Source organism: Lagenorhynchus albirostris, chromosome 13 (genome assembly GCF_949774975.1).
Source record: "Lagenorhynchus albirostris chromosome 13, mLagAlb1.1, whole genome shotgun sequence".
NCBI lineage: Eukaryota > Metazoa > Chordata > Mammalia > Artiodactyla > Delphinidae > Lagenorhynchus > Lagenorhynchus albirostris.
The window spans coordinates 84,755,626-84,772,328 of record NC_083107.1 but is presented as its reverse complement, the minus strand read 5'-3'; the positions used below and the strand labels follow the sequence as shown (position 1 = coordinate 84,772,328).

At 42.7% G+C, this 16,703-nt stretch overlaps 1 protein-coding gene across 1 annotated transcript; it reads left to right on the top strand.

The window, feature by feature from the left end:
* Nucleotides 1-227: 227 nt before the first annotated feature.
* Nucleotides 228-15,715, top strand: RSAD2 (radical S-adenosyl methionine domain containing 2). The gene is made up of 6 exons (XM_060168619.1): nt 228-580; nt 4,936-5,097; nt 6,676-6,905; nt 8,972-9,121; nt 12,085-12,117; nt 13,828-15,715. The coding sequence occupies exons 1-6, from the start codon at nt 232-234 to the stop codon at nt 13,990-13,992; spliced, it is 1,089 nt and encodes a 362-aa protein (XP_060024602.1). The 5' UTR covers nt 228-231; the 3' UTR covers nt 13,993-15,715.
* Nucleotides 15,716-16,703: the final 988 nt, after the last annotated feature.

Genomic DNA, 16,703 nt, shown 5'->3' with positions numbered 1-16,703 from the left:
TTATAGACAGGGGGAAGCAGCGGGGCAGGGAAAGCAGATGTCAGTCTTAGCCTTGAGCCTTCAGTCTTGGCCCTGTTCCAACTTTCATTTTCATAAAGAGAGAAATCGAAACTTGTGCTCCGCTGAGAGTTAGTCAAGGAAGGTGTGTCCCTCCTCCCCGTGTGACAGGTTGCCGGGGCACATATAAAGTGAGCCTGCAGCTGCAGGGCGGCCTCAGGGAACCTGGCCACCATGTGGACACTGGTACCCGTGTCATTCACTCTCAAGCTGCTGAGCGCCTTCGTGCAGCACCTGGGCTCCATGTGGAGCAGCCTGGGGACCCTGTTCCCCCGGCTCAGTACAGCATTCTGGCTGGCAGGGGGCCAGAAGAGCCAGCAGCAGCGGGGCAGGAGAAAACCAAGGAAGCCCAGCAGGGAAGACAAAGAGGACCGCGATCTGCCCATCACCCCCATCAGCGTAAATTATCACTTCACCCGCCAGTGCAATTACAAGTGTGGCTTCTGCTTCCACACGGCCAAAACGTCCTTCGTGCTGCCGCTGGCGGAGGCCAAGAGAGGCTTGCTGCTGCTGAAGGAAGCGGGTGAGTCCGGACCCAGTACGAGATCAGGGGCTCAGCTGGTACATGGCTGGCTGACAGGAGGGGGCTGGGAGCGCGCATGGACTGGACGGCTCCCCCAGAATCCTAGCGGTTCCCACAGCACAGGGAGGATGCCCTCCCTCCAGAGGATGTGGAAGTGAATTTGGGGATGGGTGTCTAGGCCTTCCCAGCCCGCAGAGTCGGCTGACCTGGGTGTAAGTGGAGCAAACCCATCCTCCTGACGCTGCTAAGCTAAGCGAGCCGCGCCTGCACCTGCAGGGTCCCGGTCCGCCCAGCCCGCGGAGCGAGGCAGGTCGGGAAGGTCGTGCTGCACTCTGAGTCGGCCCGAAGCACTTGGGGTTTCCCAGAAACAGTTAATGAGGAAGGTTGCAAACAAATACAAACACTTTGACTTAAGAAACGCAACAGCTGAATCTTTTATTTTGGATTATTTACCTGTTCTTACTATGACACTTTAGAGAAACTATTTACGACTCGAATAAGGCAATGACTTTGCTCTGGAGACTCACTCAGTGTCACCACGTCAGTAACTCGAAGGCATCTCAGAGAGACCCCAGCCTGTCCAGTTCTACGGTGACATCTTCTGCTCCAGATCTGTCCTCCTGTCTTCCCTAGAGCAAGTTCAGCCACATGGCCAACTTTTTTCTCAACTTGCTTACCTTTTTTTTTAGTAATTTATTTATTTAGTTTTGCTGTGTTACGTCTTCATTTCTGTGCGAGGGCTTTCTCTAGTTGCGGCAAGCGGGGGCCACTCCTCATCGCGGTGCGTGGGCCTCTCACTATCGCGGCCTCTCTTGTTGCGGAGCACAGGCTCCAGACGCGCAGCCTCAGTAGTTGTGGCTCACAGGCCTAGTTGCTCCGTGGCACGTGGGATCCTCCCAGACCAGGGCTCGAACCCGTGTCCCCTGAATTAGCAGGCAGATTCTCAACCACTGTGCCACCAGGGAAGCCCCAACTTGCTTGCCTTTTTTACAGACATGTAACATACATTTGCACAGACCTGCACACACCCAGGTAAACAGCACACAACTCTAGACAGAAAACAGCAGGGCACCCAAAGCGCACGCTCCCTTCAGCCCCTGCCCTTCCTGCCCAGGATAACCACTAGCTCTTACTCTAACACACACACTAGTTTTGCCGGATTTTGTGCTTGATATGGTGAGATCGTAGGCTTGCACTTTACTGGATCGGACTCATTTTGCTTCCCATACGCCTGCCCAGTCATCCACAGCTCATCCAATGCCTGACCCACCTTGCCATTCCCATTGGGGTCTGGTTCAGGGTCTCATTATTTCTCACCAGGACTGCTGCAATTCATCTCATTGTCTCTGGGTCCCCTCTGAAAGCACGTTATCTTACTAAAATATATATTTTGATGGCTAACTCCCCCACTTAGCTCTCTTGCATGGCTTCCAAGCCCAAACTTGTCAGCACAGGCTTCAAGCTCAGTGTTGCCATCCTTCACCCCAATTCCTGAAGGGCCCCAAGCTGTGGACACATCATGTGACACAGTTCTCCCACAACACCTGCATCGTGGAGCCTGTGATCGCACTGTTCTCTCTTCCTGGAATGCTTGTCACCTCAGTCTCTGTTGGTGAACTTTCAAAGCTCCTTAGAATTATCCCTGGTCCTCGTCATGCAGAATGAATGCCCTCTCACCTTCCTTTGTGATCCCATGGCATTTGTTACAAATGCATGTATTATAGCATGTTTTATTTATTTTATTTTTTTACTTGAATGAAAGATTCTTTAAATCCTATAATGCTTCACAGTTTTCAAAAGTTTCACACACATGATTTCATATAATCCTAATTATAACCCTTTTTCTCCCTAGCCCTATCTTGCCCCTCCCCACTTCCCTCTTCCCACTGGTAACCACTAGTTTGTTCTCTATATCTGTGAGTTTGATTCTTTTTTGTTTTATTCACTAGTTTGTTGTGTTATTTTAGATTCCACACATAAATGATATTATACAATATTTGTCTGACTTATTTCACTTAACCTAATGCCCTCCAAGTCCATCCATGTTGCTGCAAATGGCAAAATGTCATTATTTTTTATGGCTGAGTAGTATTCCTTTGTGTATATATACCACATCTCCTTTATCCATTCGTCTATTGATGGACACTTTTAAAAAAATGTAAAAGCTTTTGCACAGCAAAGAAAACCATTGACAAAATGAAAAGACAACCTATTGAGTGGGAGAAGATATTTGCACATGATATGACCGATAGAGGGTTAATAGCCAACATACATAAATAGCTGAGACAACTGAACATCAAAAAACAAACAACCCAGTTAAAAAATGGGCAGAACTGAATAGAAATTTTCCAAAGAAGAAATGCAGATGGCCAACAGTCACTTGAAAAGATGCTCAACACCACTAATCATCCGGGATATGCAAATCAAAACCACAATGCGGTATTACCTCACACCAGTCAGAATAGCCATCATCAAAAAGTCCACAAATAACAAATGCTGGAGAAGGTGTGGAGACAAGGGAACCCTCGTACACTGTTGGTGGGAATGTAAATTGGTACAGACACTGTGGAGAACAGTATGGAGGTTCCTTAAAAAACTAAAAATAGAATTACCATATGACCCAACAATTTCACTTCTGGATATATATCAGAAAGAAGTAAAAACACTAATTTGAAGAGATACATGCACCCCAATGTTCATAGCAGCATTATTTACATTGCCAAGGTATGGAAGCAACCTAAGTGCCTACTGCAGCATATTTAAAATTGTGCTCTTGTGTTTTGTTTTTAATATCTGGGTCCCCAAAGAGTTTGAGTTCCAAGGTTGAAACCTAGCATTCTGCTTATCTTGCTGCCTAGCAAAGTATCTAGAAGGTAATAGGAATCTAATGAATGTTTTTAAATGGATGAATTAGTGCATGAATGAACAAATGAAGAGAGGTCTGGGGCTATGGAACAAACTTAGCCTCTTGATTCACACGGCCAGGATTTGAGTTCCTGTTCCAGCACTTAAACAATGTGTCAAGACATTTAACTTTCTGAATATCAGTTTAATATTCTTTAAAATACAGACAATAGTGATAACTCATATATCAACCTTAAAAAGTTGTTACGAGGCACAAATAAATAAATGCTCATATGTTTTTTAATAGAGTATAAACGATTACAGTTATAATTAATACTTTTATATCATGACCTCTCAGTTTTAAGTAAATAAAACCAAAGTTAGTTAAAATGGTTAAGGTATAGTATGGGTGATGTGTCCTGTAAGTAAGATTTCTGGCAAATAGAGGAAAATCTATTTTGGTAGCTATTAAAATTTTAAATTTATTTTTAAATTTAAACAATAAAAGTACATTACATTTAAAATTACTGCTCTGGCTGGAGATGCTTCTAAAATATATTATTTACTTCTTTGGCTTTTTTTTTTTTTTGGCTGAGTTGGGTCTTTGTTGCTGCGCGCGGGCTTTCTCCAGTTGCGGCGAGGGGGGCTACTCTTCATTGCGGTGCCCAGGCTTCTCATTGCGGTGGCTTCTCTTGTTGTGAAGCACAGGCTCTAGGTGTGTGGGCTCAGTAGTTGTGGTGCACGGGCTCAGTTGCTCCGCGGTATCTGGGATCTTCCCAGACCAGGGCTCGAACCCTTGTCCCCTGAACTGGCAGGTAGATTCTTAACCACTGCGTCACCAGGGAAGCCCACGTCTTCGGCTTTTGAACAGAGCGGACTGAATAGAACTCAAGCATTATGAGCATCAGCTATTGATCCGTGTGCCGTGACAGGATGGCTTGTAGGTTGGCACCACTGTGAATTAATTGCTCCTCGTCTAAGCTCTTAGCAACATCTCTACATCCTGTTCGTTCAGTTTTCTCATTCTTTCATCACCTCTAACCTAATCCTCAAACTCCTCATGGGCTACATCACTGGCCAATGCACTGTTTCACTTTCTCTAGTTATCTGCCCCTATCTAACCACACTTTTAGGGGATCGTATTTTTATTGGATAATAATGCTTATCGTACAAGCCACCTCCTAGCATGTTAGCTTATAAATAGTGAGGTGTTATAATTTACCATTGCCCCATTGTAGAAACATCTGAGAGTAAAAGAGGGTGCTAGAAAAAACTAACTGATGAGATTTGGTCCTCCATAAACCGGGACTGTCCCGGGAAAGCTAGGATGGAGGGCGACCCTGCACACTTAGAAAGATCAAAGGCTTTGGAGCTTGGGCGTATGTCCTAGTGCCACTTTTCTCTCATCTCATTCTATTACACTGAGAATATACTACTTTTGCCATTAAAATAATAATGGATGTTGGTGAAGTGGAAAACTAGAAGGAAAAGCCGTGCTCTGTCTGTCCCAGGTATGGAAAAGATCAACTTCTCCGGTGGGGAGCCATTCCTCCACGACCGGGGCAGATACCTTGGCCAGCTGGTGAAGTTCTGCAAACAGGAGCTGCAACTGCCCAGCGTGAGCATAGTGAGCAACGGGAGCCTGATCCGGGAGAGGTGGTTCCAGACCTACGGTGAGAGCCTCACGTGGCACGGGACGGCCGCCTCTGTCACGGTCTGTTGCTCTATTTCCCGCCATCCCGGGCTTTTGGCCAGGCCTGCTGGGAATCCAAAGGGAGGAAGAAACAAGTGGGCTTACTCTAATCTCTTTTCAAGCTGGTAGGGCTCTAAGTCAACAAGTATGGCAAGGCAGATAACAGAACAGACGAGCCCCAGAACTCTTCCGTCCATTATCAGCGTAGCTAGTTTTAGCTGAGCCGCTAGTGGGGAGAATGAACGCAGTGTGCAGTTTTGCAAGCCCTGACCTTATCGTTTGCTATTCATGTTTAATTTTTAAAGTATTTTCGGAAATAACTCTATTTTAGTAGTCTCGTGTACGAAGTAAGTGATTAGACTAGAACAGTCGTTCTCACCTTTGGCTGCATATTTGGCTACTGAGGAACTTTATAAAATATCTGTACTGGGACTGGACTCCAGACTAATTATATCAGAGCCTCGTGGTATGTGGACAGGCCAAGTTGGGGTGCTCCGAGGGATTCCACTATACGACCCAGGGTTACGAACCCCTGGTCCTAAGACTGGGAAGCTAAGTTTTACATAGATGTTAATATTCAGAGAGCAGTACCTGGAATTTAGGAGGCACTTGAAAAATGTTAGCTATTATTACTACTATCATTTTGGGAAACAGTTCTAACTGAACTCTTAGAGTGTGCTTTGCTTTGTGTAAGTTGTTTGAGCCTTGAAATCATCCAAAGGGTAGTTGCACTTGTGATCTGTTGAGGACACTCACAGCAGATCTCTGATAAAATCCTCCTTCCAAGATGATGAAGAACTGGATGTGGATCTGGGTGTGGATGTGGGTAGAACAGCCCACCTGAGGAAGGTTAACAGGAAGACCACAGAGCAATGAGTCAACATCAAAATGACCGTGAAGGGAGTCGCTCAGTGAAAGAGGGGGTTCAGAAGTTCAAAAGTAAGCTTTGGGAACCAGATTCAGAGCAATAAGACAGGGTTAGGGAGCTGTGTGATCAGAGAAGAACTGGTTGGGTTTGCTGTCTGTGTCCCCAGGGCAGCGTGCTCTCTCCAGGATGGGCTCTACATGCTGTCAATATGGTGTAAAGAGTAGGGACCAGGAGGGTTGCTGCACCTTTGGGTCAAAAGCTCAAATGTTGTACGGGAGAGGTGGTGCCAATTAGTGAATTCGGAAGTGCCTAAGAAAAAGGATCATTAGTGGTAGGGAGACAAAAAGAAAGTGTAAGGATTATTAATAGTGGACACGTGGACAGTCATTTATGAACTTCCGTTGATCCTGGTCCTATATGGGAGTTCAAGGTTAGTGCTGCCACATGCTCAAATTATTAAAGATACACCATAAATCTACATTCTGTGTTAAATCTATCCCCCCAAAAATAGTTGCAAAGAGCTTGAAATATTTTTAGATGTCTGGAGGAACAAACAAAACGTTTATGTCTACCTATCTACCTACCTATGTCTACCTATGGTCCATAAGGCTCCAATTCTCCACCTCTGGCTTAAAGGCCTGTGTCTGCATCCTTGGATGGAAAAGCCTAATGGTGACGGTTTTCCCTCAGGGGAATATTTGGACATTCTCGCCATCTCCTGCGACAGCTTTGACGAGCAGGTCAATGTCCTTATTGGCCGTGGTCAAGGAAACAAGAACCACGTGGAAAATCTCCAAAAATTGAGGACGTGGTGCCAAGATTACAGAGTGGCCTTCAAGATAAATTCTGTCATCAATCGATACAATGTGGACGAGGACATGACGGAACAGATTAAAGCCCTGAACCCCATCCGCTGGAAGGTACGTACCGAGTCGCTTTTGCTGGTTGTAATTAAGAGAACGGTCAGGAGAGACTTGCTTCGGCAAAACCCGAAATGATAAGGATACAGAGAACTATGGACTCAGAGAGCCAGTTGGGAAAGCAGGCCCTTGGTCCTTCTTTCAGCTCTGCTAAACGTTAACTACTTACATTGTCTTTGCCTCAATTTCCCCCTTATAACTGATTTCCTTCTGGGAAATTGTGAAAGTAAATATAAAAGAATATGAGAAGTGCTTGGAGATATTCTGAAGAATATGTTCATAGGAAGTCTAACTCTTATGTGTTTATTAAAATAATAAGACTGATTTGTCTTAAAAACTCTTGGCCTATTTATAAATGGGTATGTGTTCTTCATAAATTCTGTTAGTTCATTTTTCATAGCATTATTAGAAGCTTTTGGGAGAAAGGCCATCCCCAAGTGGTAGCAAAATTCATTCCCAAGATTCATTCACCCAGATGTGTGCTTTAGGACTTAGTCCCACTCTCAGCTACTAAAAAGTCTAAGGTTCAAATACTCGTAAGCCAGTTCACAGTGACTTACAGCACCCACCATGCACAGATGCTTACAAAGAATTATAAACTGAAGGTTTCTGCCCCTGGCTGTTCTTCAGAATGAACTCAGGGAACTGTTTCAAATCAGCTTCTTGGGCCTCATCCTATACCCACTATCCTGAAACAGATTAGCAGGAGGGTTTGTATGAATATGTATTCTTAACAAGCTGCCCCGATGATTGCTATGCAGGTATCCAAAGTCTGTGCCTGAACCCCAGACTAATGCAACTAAAGATAAGATGTAGAATTCAATTCTAGCAAGTAAAAGAGTTAAAGAAAACTCTTGTAATATAAAGCTATGTGTGCTGGGATAATGTGGCAGGGTGAAACAGGCAAGCTTTATTTCTGCCAAAGAGCCAGGAAGACTTCGTGTACGAGGAGGTATTTGGCTCCTGCTTGGACAGAGGGATAGAATTTCCACAGGTAGAGAAGACCTAGGGAAGGAATTCCTGTCTAGACACCAAGAAAACCTTTCCTATCAAAGCTGCCTGGGATGTGCTGTTAATCCCACGTTAGCATTCAGAGAAGGGTTGTGGAGATGGGAAAGGGATTAATGTATTATTTTCCTGAGGTTATCCTGTAACATGTGGAAATGGGTTATGGGAAACAAGAAATGTTTCTTACTTTAAAAAGTTTTAATTTGTATGTTGAACTTGATGTTTGGTTATATATGTGAGTAAGCTGGAATATCAGCCACTCTCCCAGGTCCAGGAGGAACTGAAAACAGCTACAGAAACAGGGGTGATGGGAGGACCCCAGGCTATGACCTACTGTGTGGAGGCGTCAGAGGAGAGCCAGAGGGCCAAGCTCCAAGCTCTTAGATTTCCCTTCTAGAGCCCCCTGCCAGTCATCACTCATGTACTTTACTTATATATTATAAATACATATTATATATATATTTTCTCATAGCTTTGGTTTGCTCATGGCTCCTTGTCACTTCTTCTCTATCTCTTTTCTCCAATCTTTCGACCCCTACTCTGGCTTCCACTTGCCTGATTCACTCCAGAATTGCCTTTTCAACATTCTGACTTTTTTGGAGGGAGAGGATTAGCTGCTGTCCATTTAGAAAACAGTTTTTGCATCAGATCACTGAGGTCTGCAGGATGCAAATTGATGTAAACCTGGATCAGGTGTCAACTGTTATGCAATTGCTCACGTGGTTCAGAACCTGGTCCTCCAGGCAGCCTCCTCCGCGGGAGGCCCTGGGCTTGCAGGCAACCATTATTTTGTAGTCTGAAAATATTAGGTTATAAGACTAGATCAAATGTAATCTAGACCAGTTTTTAAAAATTTATATTTTGGGAATGTTTGGGCTTCTAGTACCATATCCCTAAATTTCAGGGCATGTTCTCATTTCCCCAGAGCAGTGTCTTTCTAGAATGTTCCCTAGTTGGAGGAGTCTTCTTTGCTCAGGAGAGGTTCAGGGAGAAATGAGATTTGGGGCAAAAAGAGATGGAAAGCTCTTCACAAAGCCAACACCACACTTGTGTTTCAGGTCTTCCAATGCCTCATAATTGAAGGTGAGAATTCTGGAGAAGATGCTCTGAGAGAAGCAGAACCGTTCGTGATAAGTGATGAAGAGTTTGAAGCGTTCTTGGACCGCCACAAAGACGTGCCCTGCCTGGTGCCCGAGTCTAACCAGAAGGTTGTATGAAGCAAATGTTGTTTTGTTCCCCATCACACATTTAGCTCCAAACAGGAAAGTGTCTCCACCAAGGGCTGCACACACTGTGGCTTTGGAGGGTTTGCGTGGAGAGATGGGAGTAGTCTCAGGGCTGAGGTGGAAGTTTCACTAGATCTTTAGGTTTCCAATGTGAAAAATTGGATCCATCTTGTCAGTCCAAGTGTATGTATCATGTAATTTAAACAGTGTCAGCCAAAGCACGTCTACAGTTTGGAGCTTCCAGGTGTTATCAGAGACAGAGTAAATAATCAGTGTGTTCTCAGAAGCTAAAGAAAAAAAAGAACTTATTCAAAGCTACATTACTGCAGTGTTAGGGACAGGAATAAAAAATTGAAAGTAGCCTGATATTCAACTTACAGAGAACAGGTAAGCTCATGTTCCCTGTATGGAATGTTATACTGACTATATAACCTATTTCAAAGAATATTAGGGAACAAGGATAAATTTGCATGATATGATATTAGGTACAAATGAAGAACTATAGGCAAAATTCATTTGACCTTTAATCCTAATGTGCAAAAAAGGTGTGTATGTACACATCCCATGGTCATCTTGGGATAATGGGATTATCAGTCATTTTTGTTTACCTTGATAACTGTTTGGACTTTAAATTTTTCTAAAATAGGTAGTTTTATTATTTTTAAAGTATTTAAAAATCAAAAGCTTTCCCCATCTTCCGCCAAAGAATCTCTCCCTCATATGCTTACATCATATTAGAAATTTGAGAACAAGGATTCATTCCTTATACTTCAAAGTAATGTTGACCAGAGTACGAATAAGAAAATTCCTGAATGGGGTCAGAGCAGCTTTTGAAAAGAAGCCAGAGAACAGAGGAGAATACTCATATCTCTACACTATTTTATTTGACTTTTTAAAATTTGTCTTAATTACACAGGTAATGTGAGATCAAAGAAAATATGTCATAAATTACTGCTTTTTGAGCACTTCACAGAGGCTTTATGAGCCAGAAATATTACCCCCATTTTAGAAACTCTGAGGCTGGGTCATAGGGTTAACTGACCTCACCTACATGACAGAAAGGGTTAGCTGACCTCACTCATGTCAGAGGTAAAGTGAGCTGATCTCACCTACATGAGAGGCGTGGTTAGCTGACCTCATCTGTGTCAGAGGTACAGTGAACTGACCTCATCTATGTCAGAGGTATATTAACTGACATCATCTGTGTCAGAGGTGAAGTTAGCTGACCTCTCCTGTGACAGAGGTAGAGTTAGCTGACCTAACCCATGTCAGAGGCAGAGTTAACTCACCTCCCTTAGAGCCCAGCAAGGGACAGACTGGGGTTTGGATAACTCCAAAGCCTGAGAAGCTTACTAGTCAGTTCATTTCAAACTTCATTGTACAGACACCGCCCCCCCCCCCACCCCAGGCAGGGTCTTGCTAAAATGCAGATTTAGAGTCCGCAGGGTTGGGGAAGTTATTGAGAGGAGGTGACCACTGTTTGACCCAGAGCTGGACTGGGGCAAGTGGAGGCTCCTAACCCCTCCTCTGTCTTCAGGACGTACACTCCCACGGTGAGACCATCTGGATGGCACATGTGACTGAACCCAGCTCAGGCTTCTCTATGAACTTTTAAGACAAGCAGAGGGTGCTGAGGTCTTCTTGTCTTGCAGGTCACCCAAGACAAGCTTTGTGTGTTGGTTCCCTTTCTTTGGTTAGGTCAGCTCACTTCACCTCTGACATAGGAGAAGTCAGCGAACACTGCCTCTTACGTAAGTGAGGTCAGCTAACTATACCTGACAGAGGTGAGGTCAGTTAACTATATCTCTGACATAGGTGAGCTCAGCTAACTTTACCTCCAATGTAGGTGAGGTCAGCTAACCATGCCTCTTATGTAGATGAGGTCGGTGAACTCTGCCTCTGACATAGGTGGGGTCAGCTCACTTTACCTCTGACGTGGGTAAGGTTTCACCCAGGGAACTCCCAAGTTTGCAAACCAGCAAGCAGGTCTGAGGTGGACCCACGATTCAGCATTTTAACCAGCTCCCAGGTGATGCTGATGCCTGGCCCACCTCCAGACGTTCAGGAACAAGGTCCCGAACTGGCCATGCACAGGAGGAATTGGCAAACCACAGCCCGTGGGACAGACCCAGAATGCAAGCCAAGAACGGTTGGAAAAAAAATCAGAACAAGAATGACATCTGTGACTCATGAAAAGTATACGAAGTGCAAGTTCAAGGTCGATAAGGAAGGTTTCAGTGGAACACAGCCATGCTTCTTCTCTAAGCACTGTCCACAGTGGCTTTTAGTTGCCACAGAGACCACATGGTCTATGAGGCTGAAAATATTTACTCTCTGGCCCTTTACAGAAAAATGTTTGCAGACTCCTACCTATATGGGGTACGTATAGAGGATATACCTTCCTATGAGAGTGTAGGCACTCTCTCTATATACCTATAGAAGGCATAACTAGTTACAAGTAATGTAAGTAATATTAAAATCCTCAGATAAGCTCCCAGGTAATAGCATTAAAGGAATTCTGCTTTATTCACTGAAAAGGGGGTCCATCAGAGGCATGGCAGACACAGGGAATATTGAACAATGAAGGACAGGGTTCCCCAGAGCTAGAGGAAATGGGGAAATTAGCCTGGGGGTTTCACTGTCAGAGGAGCTTTCAGAGTGGCATGTGACCCTTCCAGCATGGGGCAGAAGCCAGCCTGCTAGAATCTGCTAGAATCCGAATGGACACAAACAGATGGCTCGGAGATGAGTGTTAGGTGGGTATGGGGCACTGGCAGATGGCTCACCTTGTAAGGGACGCATGTAAAGATACTCAAGAGATGTAAGAAATGTGGCCTCCAGAAATAATAAAGCACAAACGCACAAACACGGTAAGACAGGCAGTTGAGCATACGTACTGAAAAATACGCTCGAGACTAAATTGGTATGTGATTTCTGCTTTGCAGATGAGAGATTCCTACCTTATTCTGGATGAATATGTGAGTATGTATAATGCATTATAAAATGATCCCTTAAAAATTCATTAAGCAGCAAGGTCAGGGTTGAATTATAATCAGCATAACCATTTAGTCCATATTCATTCTTTCTGGCCAGCATTTCATATTTTTATTGTCACCGACTAACATTAATATTATAGAACCCTTACTTCGCTGTGTCCATCTCTGAGCTAAGGGGTTGGGCAGGCAATGGCTTGAATCTGATCCCAGTGTTTGCACACACCCGCACTCGATGGTCTTTTCCCCACGGCTATGGACCCATGGGTGTCGCACGGAGCTGACATCACACAAAGCAGTTTCCTTTGTTACGCCATCTTCGGCTGGGTTCTCTGGTCAAGGGGCACCCAGGGATCTTTGCAGGAAGGACACGTCACACTTGACGTTATTGCCTTTAATACCTCAGATGCTGCCAGCTTGTCCTCTGACAGATAGCTCTTGGCTTTGGAGAGAAGAGGTTACAGTTCCTCTCCAAAAGCCACTGGTACCTTCCTACCCCACTGCCTTCCAAAGGAAGAGATATGCCATCATTCTCCAAACTGAAAAACAAATCAATTCTCCCTTTCCTTGTGTCTTTTTCTTTTCTTTTTCTGTCCCAATTCATAAACTTTTGCCAATATTTCTAGCACTGGACAAATAATTCCATTCAAAGATCTGTTTTTAAGAAATGAGCTCCAACGAGAACCATGGCTTTTCTATATTTAAACTGAATTTGGTGTTTCGAGAAATGCTTCCTGTGACTTTTGATATTTTATTATTTTCAAGTTAAATAGTGATGATTCACAGTCATTCATTTGTTGTCAATATGTGCTTTCTTTAAGGAGCAGAGGGGAAAAGGTGGTAACACAAATGTTCAGTTTATGGGTTCAAGGCAGAGAGGAAAAGTCAAACAGAATTTATTTTTGGAGTGCCATGACTGGCTGGGGATTTTGACCAATGTTCCTCCACAAACTCTCTGGTTTCTGTACAGTTGGAATAAATAGAGTAGGAACAAAATTTACTTTTGGCAATCTAAGAACATTTTGATTCAACAAGTGTTACTACAAAATGCTGTGTGCCATGGTAGGTCACAGAGGTGTGAAGATCTGGTTCCTGTCTGTAAGATGCTTAATCTAGGATAAAAACCAAGACCCTTAGCAGGGCATGTGCTACTCTTCTTGATGTGGGACCTGCCCACCTCTGTATCACCTTTCTTACCATGCTATCTCCCTTTCGTAAAAGAAGCTTTTACACTTTTTTTTTTAATTTACACTTTTTTTTTTTTAATTCCTGCACACACAGTTTTCACTCCAGGAATATCATCTACCTGAAATTTCCCAAACTCACAGTACTGTTTCACGCTTCTGGGCTTTTACGATATTGTTCTCTCTAGTTTACAATTTCAAAACATAACTTAGATGGCGACACTTTTTGGAAACCTTTCCTGATTACCCCGCCCCCCAGTGGAGGGACAGGCACGTGTATATAATTCTGTTTATCATGCCCTTACCTGGTCTCAGGTGTTCACGTGGGTGATGGGAGCTGGTTGAGTACAGAGATGATGTCCCCAGAGTTCAACGTCCCCAGTGAAGCATCTGGTTCACAGCTCTCCACAAACATCTGTTGAAATGATTGGAACATCAAAAGTCATTTTGCGTTGATCCCCCAAATTGAGTTTTACAGGAAATATCCCAATTTCTGTCATGAATTTCCTAGATGCGCTTCGTGAACTGCAGAAACGGGCGGAAGGATCCTTCCACGTCCATCCTGGATGTTGGCGTAGAAGAAGCTATAAAATTCAGCGGCTTTGATGAAAAGATGTTTCTCAAGCGAGGAGGGAAATACGTATGGAGCAAGGCGGACCTGAAGCTGGACTGGTAAAGCTGAAGGCTGAACAACCTTCAGCCCATCTGTGGGGACCGCCCTGGCACTCAGCGCGTGGCTGCCCTGCTTCCCGTAGGCACTGCCAGCGGCCCCAAATTCGATTTTCAGTCGTACGTGGAATCTGATTGCCTGTGGTAACTGAACAGATAAATAACTGGGAAAATTGAAATGCTTAGAACATGCAAGACCATTAACTTTACTTAATTAGCTTATTATGGATTTAATTTTTGAGTAGTATTTACTGACTCCTATATTTCCATTTTGAAGTTATTTTTCTAGTCCTTTCATTTGATAGTTATTTTCCCATATGGAAAAATTACAAATTATCTCCCCCGATTATTTCTGCTTGCGGTGAGGCTCTTTCCTTTTCGGCCTTTATATCACTGCAATCTTGGACTTTTTACCCAGAAGTTTAGAAATAGTCCATACATGTTTCAAAGAATAAGAAATGCTCATCTTACCAGGCTTTGATAAGTACCTAGAAGGAGATAACTCCTCTCCCCAGGGCTCTGCATGGCCCTGACCCACGCTGACTATTCCAGGAATGTGAGTGATCTCTGGGGCTCCCCTTTCTCTTCCAAGATTCTTAACAAAACCAAGGTGTGCTTTAAATTTAGTGAGGAAGTTGACATGGGGTCAGGGCTTGGGTTGCTGTGTGAATCTGCTGAGTCTGTCAAGCAACAGCATATGAGTTTACTTGCTTGGTTGTCCCCGTGTCCCTGAAAAGCGACACGTTCCTGGATTGGCATGAACTCATCTGCAAAAGCAGCAGGCAAAGGTGGAGCAAAGGGTGTGGCGAAGAGTGTAGGATGAACCAGAATTTTCTGTAAATGAAGCTGTGGCACAATATAATATTTCCCATTTAACTCCGAATCACTTGGAATAAGAATGTAATCTAGGTCAATATAAGATCCAGAGCCTTCCTTTGCTAGGCTAAGAAAGAGCTTGAGGGAAAATGTCACTGAATTGGGACAAGAAAAAAAAAATTCTCCTCTTGGAAATACCACATTCAGTTTGTTCATGCAACCTAGACAGTATACCATTTCCTGGGAAATAATAAGTTCCTATCACTGTTTTACAAAAGCAAAATCATGGACAAATTTTTGCTCAAAGAACTCTTGTAATCCAGCTGCAGTTCCAGAGTTGGCCACTAGGTGGCATTTAAATGTTGCCTGATTCTGCTATGCAGCCATGCAGAAATTCCGCTTCAGAATCTTTTTTCAACACTTGGTGATTTTGAAAGTGGTTTATGTGATTTTTTTTTTTTTTTCCCAGAAAAGATATTCCTACTTCAAATTTTAAATCACTGTAATTCAACTGAAATATGTTTGTGTGTCTTCTGTGATAGAATTGTCATGTATTTTCCATTTTATTTTATGTTTTTAGGAAAAAAAAAAGAATTAGAAAGTATTTTTCCTCTGTGGGTCTTGACAGTATCTAAACCATGACGACCTTAATATAATCAGATAACCATAAAACAGGTTTTTTGTTTCTTACTTAACATGAGTTTACTTTGCTGACCATTACATTATTCCACAGAGAAAGGGCACATATGTGAAAGCACAGAAGACATTGTGTGGTATCCAGTAGATGCTCAATTATTATAATCTGAAACAAAATCTGAATCTGAAGCCCAAATCCTCTGAGTTGAAGTGAATTTCTCTCGAGTTGAGGGAAACTGCATTTCTCTTTCCCCAAAGGGAAGTATAAAACAAAACACTACACTTGAGAAAAAAAAAAATATATATATATATATAAAGAGAAAAAACAAAAAAAAATACAAAAATGAACAAAAATCAGAAAAAGAGAAAAACATATAAGCTATTTTAAATGCATTTTCCAGCTGTTTTTACACCACAACCCCTTTTCTTATGCACTGAGAGAATTTTCAAAGCCTTCATGTTTAAAATATTCAAATGTTCATTTTTCTTAAGTGGGAGAAGTCAGGACATTTATCATTAGAGTAAAATTCAAGTTTGGATTATATAACATTTTGCTTTATAGTTTCAGTTTTTAAATATGTGTATCAGCTTTGTGAGACATATTCCTTTTTATTAGGAAAATAAAAGGTAATTTAAGTGAGGTGTCTCAATTTAAGTGTTAAAGGCAAGTATTTTGTGGTGCTTTCAATTATTGCTTAGTTTGGCTTGTGATACTATGAATGGAATTTTGTCTTAAGAAACCTAGAAAGATCAGACATTAGTAGCAGCGTACTGGTTTAGAAAGGATGAACCATCTCTGTTATTTAGTGATAAATGCTATGAAAGTTGCCTGTTTAAGTTTGAAGATGAATGAGATCATTTGGCTGAATCATCTGAAATGTCAGCTCCTATTCTATGACAATCTGGAGTTTGGAGTCTAGTTGTTGGATCAGTAACGAGAATCATGATACTAAAACAGGCGGACAAATTCTCAATGAGGCGCCGTCAGGCAATAATTCATCCCGTAGGCTGCTCTTCTGTTGAAAGGACTGTTTCATTCACTGCGATTAGTTGAAGACTAATCATGCAATAAGATTTTAAGGTTTTTTTTTTGAGTATATTTAGGACATTATTAATTTTAGAGAAATATATGTAAATATGTATATTTTTTCTCCATATATGATGCTCTTGACTACTGGTCTGTTGTATTGTAAGATGTTATAATACATTAAAGTATTTTTTGTACATTACCTTCACTTTCAGTGGGTCAATGTAATGAAGTCTCTC

Excerpts from the sequence above, each read along its gene's own strand:
- RSAD2 (XM_060168619.1), top strand. The coding sequence starts at position 232 with ATGTGGACACTGGTACCCGTGTCATTCACTCTCAAGCTGCTGAGCGCC. Across the intron at positions 5,098-6,675 it reads GAGGTGGTTCCAGACCTACG|GGGAATATTTGGACATTCTC; the intron begins GTGAGAGCCTCA and ends GTTTTCCCTCAG. Across the intron at positions 9,122-12,084 it reads TGCCCGAGTCTAACCAGAAG|ATGAGAGATTCCTACCTTAT; the intron begins GTTGTATGAAGC and ends TCTGCTTTGCAG.